The sequence below is a fragment of the Octopus bimaculoides genome, chromosome 2 (genome assembly GCF_001194135.2).
Source record: "Octopus bimaculoides isolate UCB-OBI-ISO-001 chromosome 2, ASM119413v2, whole genome shotgun sequence".
Lineage (NCBI taxonomy): Eukaryota > Metazoa > Mollusca > Cephalopoda > Octopoda > Octopodidae > Octopus > Octopus bimaculoides.
Window position 1 is genome coordinate 163,003,872 of NC_068982.1, and position 7,950 is coordinate 163,011,821.

Sequence of the window (7,950 nt, forward strand, 5' to 3'; positions counted from 1 at the left end):
GAGAGGCCCTTTGTCACCAGCAGAGCTAAGAGCTCTCTGAACTTTGCCCAGGCTATTCTTATTCTAGCAGCTACACTTTCAGCGCACCCTCCCCCACTACTAACTTGGTCACCTAGATAGTGGAAGCTATCAACTACTAGTTTTTCTCCCTGGAATGTGGCAGAAGTTGTTTTCTGCACATTTGCAGTGCTTATAGCTCCTGAACATCTGCTACATACAAAAACTAACTTCCTAGTTAACCTTCCTGTGATATTGCTGCACCTCTTATGTGTCCATAGCTTGCACTGGGTGCATCTTATAGAGTTTCTACCTACGCCTTTTCTACAGATCGTGCAGGGCCATCTACCTGAAGGGGTTTGTGATTTTTCTACCTTCCTACTCATTAAGACTTTGGTTTTAGCTAGGTTGACTCTAAGGCCCTTCAATTCTAGTCCTTGCTTCCACACCTGAAACTTCTCCTCTAGTTCTGATAGTAACTCAGCAATTAGTACAAGGTCATCAGCATAGAGGAGCTCCCAAGGGCATCCTGTCTTGAATTCCTCTGTTATTGCCTGGAGGACTATGATAAATAGGAGGGGGCTGAGGACAGAGCCTTGGTGGACCCCTTCCTCTACCCGGAATTCATCACTGTACTCATTGCCAACCCTCACCTTACTGACAGCATCTCTGTACATGGCTCGCACAGCTCTCACTAACCATTCTTCTATCCCTAGTTTCCTCATTGACCACCAGATGAGGGATCGGGGGACCCTGTCAAAGGCTTTCTCCATGTCAACGATAGCCAGGTACAGAGGTTTATCCTTGGCTAGGTATTTCTCCTGAAGCTGTCTTACCAGAAATATAGCATCAGTGGTGCTTTTACCTGGCACGAACCCAAACTGCATCTCATCTAAACTGACCCGCTCCCTAGGTATTTGGGCTATGACCCTCTCCGTGACTCTCATTACCTGATCTATATCTATTGGGTGACTCCTGGGGGCTGTAGATTGCTTCTGAAAACCTAGTGACTTATTATTTATCAGTGGTAGACAATCAGCTGCATATAGTGGTTTTGATTGCTCAAAGTGGCTGGAATTTGTAGAAGAGTTAGATCCTGGAAAACATGTAATGAAATGGAGGCTGGTCTCAGGACTTGGAATGATCCAGTATATGTAGCCAGTGGGCCCCTAAACTAAGTGCCTTAACAAATCTTCGCTCAGTTCTCATTTTCTTTCAATGATCTTTCCCTCACTTGCCAACTGTAATATTCTGCTGCTGTAATCAAATAAAAGCAAGCCTGTGTACTCTGTTCTGTGATCTCCGTTAATTCTCTCACTATCCAATCCACTTTGACTATCTTCTCTTTGTTCTCATTGTCTCTCTCTTTACTCACAATTTACATTGATCACCCCATCTTTCTATGCTACCAAATTAGCTGTTCATCTCCACTGAACCACTACCTGTTGATTTGCTTGCACCACTATATACTGTCCCCATGACTTCGTCTTTCTCTCCATTCTTTCAACCTCTCATCCAATTCTGTCTGTCCTAGTTCTCTTCACCTTCCAATCAGCACTTACTGATCAAATTGTGTATCATTGATCACCCCTCCCCCATTCAACTCTCTGTCTTACACTATATTTACAGCTGTACTACATGGGTATCTCACTTGTGCAAGTGCTGTACAAAAAGCACCCAGTACACTGTAAAATGGTCAGTGTAGGCATGACATTGCTTTGCAACCAAATTGGGTGGTATATGCATGTATAAAATGTGTGTGCATAGAGATGTGTTTGTTTGTCTCCTTGTCTTGACAAACACACAATAATTGCAAATGAGCTTCACTCATACAAAAGGATTTTTTTTTTCCAGTCTTTGATGTTATGTCTGGCCATGAGCGATATCTTAGAAACAGGTGGTGGTTTGTTACTGGAAATGCATCTGAGCTCGAAAATCTGCCCTAATGAATTTCTTTTATTCTATGTTAGACAGTTATGATTTTATATTTATACATACACATATGATGGAAATCATAGATTTCGTGATTGGGTGTCCTTAACAGCAGAGACTGTGCTGGATGCAGCTTTTTACTTTTGTTTGTATATGTTATCTGTTCTAGGGAGGTTGCTTTGTAGCTTGCAACTGATAGTCACATCAGTGTGGTGTGGGAGAACAGATGTTGGTGAAAAGCAGAAAGGAATAATGCAATGGAGAGGGAACGCTATGAGTAGTATCGAGAGTTAGCAAGAAAGAAATAAGATAGCTTGGTGAGGATGGTGTTATGAGATCAGGTGCTTATGCTATATAGGTGTATTTGGGCAGGTGGAGGTTGCATGAAAGTAAAATAGAGATGAAGTTGGTAGGCTGCAGAGTATGTGTGTTGACATATGGAATTGGATCAGGGTCAAGGAGATGGTCAATGAGTGATTTTGGTATTAAACTACTTGAAAGTATTCTGTTGTTTAACCTTTTATGACCTTATGGCTGTGTGGTAAGAAGTTTGTTTCTCAACCACATGGTTGAGAACATTGGGCAAGTGTTTCTGTTATAGTGTTGAACCAGCCAAACTCTTGTGTGTGGATTTTCTAGATGGAAAGTGTAAGAAACCCATTGTATGTATATGTGTGTGTCTTTGTTGTCTGTATTTTTTCTCCACTACTGCTTGACAACTAGTGTTGTTTGTTTACATCCCCGTGACTTTTGAATACATTTTTGTATCTTGTAACCTGGGGTAAGTTAGTGTCAAAAAAGTGGAGACACATAAAAGAACTGCTGGAAATAAAAAAAAATTAAAACTATCGGCTAAGTTTACTTAGAAAATATTTCTTTTTATATCAGTTATTTTATTTGGCCTATAGTTTTTGCGAAATAAATTGTTCTTTTGTTTGCTTGAATTTTTTTATTAGTAACAATTTGCATAATCTCTCTCAATCCAGGTGACAAGCTGGGTAGGGTTGTACATATTATTCAGTCCAGAGAACCGTCCTTGAGAGATTCAAATCCTGATGAGATAGAAATAGATTTTGAAACATTAAAGCCCTCAACACTTCGTGAGCTAGAATCTTACGTGATGTCCTGTTTAAAGAAAAAACCACGGAAACCTTATATACGTAAGTATTACAGTTTTTATGCATTTTGTAGCCATTTTGTGTGGAACAGTATATTGAAGATAATGAGACAGTATGAAACTTGAAGTAAAATAAACAGAATAACCTGTTGTTGGGGTTGTTGCAGTATAGTTACTTGGTAAGGCAATAACTGAGGTGATGGTGAGTAAAGTATCAGGTTGTATTAGTATTATAATAGTTCTATTCTGGATATACTTCACCGTTAGGTCAAAGTTAATAGTGAAAATTGGGGTACAACTGTACATTCACTAGGGCTGTATTTTCATTGTCATTGACTTATCACTAGTTATTATTGTATAATCTATTGAAGATCTACAGAAAATGTTCTTGTTGGCATTGTGGTTTAATTAATGGAAAATGCTTGCAAGTTTTCTTGGCATAAACCAAACTACTGTTTGATAACCAAGAGCAAAACATCCCAGTAACAATTTTGAAGTGTTCTTGCCTGGCTTGCTGGAATTTAGTTGGTGAGAGCTTGATGCTGTGGGTTCAATGGTTGATGTAAAGAAGATATACATTTTTCAAACTAAAGAGCAAGCAAATGAGAGTGAAACATCTGATACTAAACACAACAATGACAAGGGTTTTGATAGTGGGTGATCTGTTGTAGTGTTATGAGAATTATTTGTTAAATATGTAATGCTATGTATAAGATAAAGTAAAGTTATTCTTTTAAACAAAACAGGAAAAGAAAAAGCAATTAGGTATTATGATCATATGCTGATTTTGCCAGCTCTTCTTCATTCAGCAGGTGAAAGAGGAAGGTACCTGGGCAGAGGAAGATACGGGAAAGAAGTATTGAGGTCAGATTTGCAGATGTTGGGTTCCACACTTTTAACTGTCTGAACATTTTAGCATGGAAGAATTAGTTGTGGCGGTGCGTGTGTCATGCATATGGGTTTATAAATTGTATTTGTATTCATTTGTTCAGTGATGGCATCTAAAATTAAGTCTTCATTTTACAACTAATGTTGAATTGTAAAACATTTAAGATTACTTTATGTGAATTTGATAAAAGGTATAGAAGTTGACCAAAAAGATGGTGTGAATATTTGAAGCTGCTGGAATGTGTGCTAAAGACTATTTGAAGTATGGTCTTGTAAATGATGTTGAAAAATATCAAAAATTGTATTTCTATCATTTATAGCAAAGAAACTTCCTGGTAAAACTAGAGAAGAAGCTCAAAGAGAGAAGAAACAAGAATTGGAAGCAAGACTCAAAGATGTAACAGGACATCTAATAAGTTCAAAAAAACCAATAAAGAAAGGTAATAAATTCTATTCATAGGTATACTGAAATATTATAATCCATAGACATTGTAATGCTTTACAGAATTAATTCTTTTTTTATAAGCAAATGTTTAGGTGCAATTTACACACATTGTGTATAACATCTGTAAAATTATGTTTTGTTTTTGTTATTCTTAAATCTTGTACATTGTTAATTATTTAACCTATGTTTAATAATTGTACTTCAATGGAAAACTTTTCTTTGTTTTTCTTTGCAGAGGAAAGCAATGTTGTTGATGTTATTGGTGGTTCTCGTCTGAGTGCGACCAGCTCCAGCTCGTCAGACTCAGATACGAGCAGTGATACAAGCTCATCAAGTTCTTCAGACTCCAGTGACTCTGAATCAGGTTAGACCAATGACAACACTCCTGCACTATTTCCAGTGCTGCCACTCTAACTTGTAGTCTCCAAGGATCAATTATGAAGAAACGAAGTGAAACTTTAGAAAATGATAATATGGCCATTACTGGTTACATAAACATTTTTACTGGAAGTTTTCATGGTCGTTGCCAACTCGTCTCTTTGTTGTACGAGTGGAAACCCAAAGATGACAGGCTGATCGATTGCGGGCTGTGTGTAGTGTACTTGTAGGAATATTGGGGTGTTAATTTCCAGACTATTTTCTGGATGTGACAAGGCAAGTTGTACGGAAGAACAACTTACCTTTTTTTAGCCAAGAGTGCAGAATGTGTTTGTAGTATGAGGCTAGCCATTAGTGTGGCTGGTTCCCATCCTGACATACATATGTAGCCTAGTCATCTCCATTGTATAATAATACTACATGCTCACATTTTTAAAAGGACAGGTTTATCTTGTGTATATATCACAGGGACAAATATGTGCTTATATATTACAGTGATGTGTTTCAGCATATATTTATCTTTACATATATACACAGGTTTTTTCTTTTCCTTTTTTTTTTTACTTTTTTAATTTCTCTCCAAATCATGTTCATCCTTCTGGTATGATAGGGTGTGTCATTTCTGAGACATTCATTTCTTTCATTCTAAGTTCTTAAATCAGGTGTCTGCTGGGTGTGCATGGGTGTTGACTTTCCAATTGGAAATTAAGAGCCAGCCATTATAATGTTTGGGGGGGAAAAAAAAAAGAAGAAAAAAGTGTGGTCAGAATGTAAATTTGTAACATGAAAGTAGGCTGCTTATGTGAAGCAGCTTTATCTACTTCGGTTGGCAGGTATATGGTGAAAGGCTGGCTTCTAAAAGTGCTGATACAATAATAGTAAAGAATAAAGACTGGCCTCTGCTGCAACACATTTCTTATGCACTCCATGGCTCATTAATGAGTATTTTGTTTTGCATTCCTCTCAATACAAGTCCATAAGCTTCATTTTTCTATTGTCAGGTGTTTTGATCATCTGTCATTTTTAAGAGAGACTATCTGCTGTTGCAGGTCATATCTTGACACAAGTAGTCATCTTCGAAACCTTGGCCTGACTCTGTGTACCTTTGTGGTGTCATTAACTGTATGTATATATATATAAAAAAAAAATCAAAAAAAAAAATCAAAAAACCCTCAGTACTACTGTAGTGAATAGTTCACCATTTGTACCTTATTCAGTATTGTAAATCCTACATCATTATACCTCATTTTGTATATACATCTAATGGTCGTCATCATGTGCAGCATAAATCTTTTAAAACAAATAAAGAAAAGGATCGAATTTTTTGTGTGTGTGTTGTTTACTGGCCTCTTAGTTTGGGTTGCCTCTTACTAAAAACAACACATTCTGCACTCATGGCTTGAACAGTTAATTTTATACTGGGGAAGAACTAGATTTCGAGTGGGACCGTTGGTTTTACTTTTTCTAATTTAGGAAAATATTAATCATTTTTTATTTTATCCTTGAAAAATTTTTAAAAAAACATATAATAAATAAATGTTTATTTGTCTATTATATGTCTATATAATGACACAGTATAAGAATGAATATCTTTATTTTAAGAAAGGTAATTTGTCGAGTAAATATTGCTTTCCTTCTTAGGGAAATCTGTTTTTCATTTAACCATGCTCCTATGGTGTGAGGTTGATTAACCTCCATTCCTTTTGCTTGACTGATCCATTCAGCCAGGTAGGTTACCTATTGTTCAATTGTGAATTATTAGTAGTTATTTGCTGGCAGCTTCTATTGTGTGCACCACTTGTAGCGATTTGTTGTCTGAGCAGAAATCTGTTAATAATTTTCTTTCAATCATACATATTCGAAAAAAAAAAAAAACCTCCCAGTACGAATAGCTTACTTAGAGCATTCCATTGAAATATTTGAACTACATGCCAACATGACAAATTTAAGACAGTGTAAATAGTTTTTGCACCACTGTTCCTTGTTGATCACCCTGTCTACTACTACATTTTTTTCTGTGCCCCTTTATTTGCAGAACTGAGTCTTTCTTCTGCTGTTTTCTTCCTTTCAATTCCACTTTGCACCACTTTGATCATGGTGTTGCCCAGTGGATAATGTTTTTTGTGTTTATATTTCAATATTTAAAAAAAAAAAAAATTAATTAGGTTAGTAGGGGTAATCTGGTGTTTTCCTCTTGACCCATTTTGTTTAGATGACTCGTTATTTTTCTTTTACAATCTTAGTCTTTCAAATGTGCATCTGTTCACTGCCAGCATTGCCAAAAATATATTACTCCTTTCTTTACTTTCGGAGCAAAAACATGTCGTTGATTGCACTAAAAAGTCCTTTCTGCTGTTATTTTTAATATATATAAATATATATAAAAAAAATATATGTTAGTATGTTTTGACTAGCATATTTTCCAGATGTCATTAATTAAAACAAAATGCATTTGTATTGCTATTACAGTACTGTAAATGTAATGCCAGTTCATACTGTACAGAGTTAGAATTTTCTGTATTCAACTTTTGTATATATATGTGTATCCATCTAGGATAATGGAGCATACTTGTACATTTTTCTTACATAGTATTTTTCTCCTAATTTCTAACTTGTTTTCATTTATCTTTAGGATAGCATTATTTAATTTATCTTTTGCTGACATCAGTTGTGTCGCAGATACTCTTCACCAGCTCGTAAAGCTGAGGGATGATGAACCAGCAGCTTGGTGTTCTAATGAGCTACATTTAAAAATTGTTACTTATAATCACCCATAGTTTTTAAAAATTTTATTTTAGATGAAGTCATTTAAACTCCCAACAATTATTTCTAACTACATAGTTTTAGCAACACTTTCCTGCATGTTATGGGTTTTGATAATCTAAATCTAAAATTAATCTCTTAATAAACAACCCATAGATTTTACATATTTTATTTTCATATATATAAATATATATATATACACATTCATACACACAAAACACACATTTCTTATTTTTATTTTGAAATTGAAAAATCTATCAAGCCACTAGTAGAATGAGTTGTTGGAGGCAATCCAAAACCTCTGGTACAAACTTTTACTTTCCTCTTGAGTTCATTTCTCATACTTTCCTGTTGCTGATATTTTTCTTTGTTGAAATCATCATTCATTGAAAAATTCTCCATTGATTTTTATATTCTAATCTACCTCTAG

At 35.6% G+C, this 7,950-nt stretch overlaps 1 protein-coding gene across 5 annotated transcripts in view; it reads left to right on the forward strand.

Annotated features, from left to right (window-relative positions):
- Positions 1 to 7,950, forward strand: part of LOC106869811 (bromodomain-containing protein 3) — a 94,988-nt gene that overhangs the window by 65,327 nt on the left and 21,711 nt on the right. For all 5 annotated transcript variants that reach the window (XM_052965698.1, XM_052965696.1, XM_052965699.1 and 2 more), the window contains 3 exons: positions 2,916 to 3,089; positions 4,255 to 4,374; positions 4,615 to 4,743. In XM_052965698.1, coding sequence (XP_052821658.1) covers positions 2,916 to 3,089; positions 4,255 to 4,374; positions 4,615 to 4,743 — 423 coding nt within the window. The remainder of the gene's footprint in view (positions 1 to 2,915; positions 3,090 to 4,254; positions 4,375 to 4,614; positions 4,744 to 7,950) is intronic.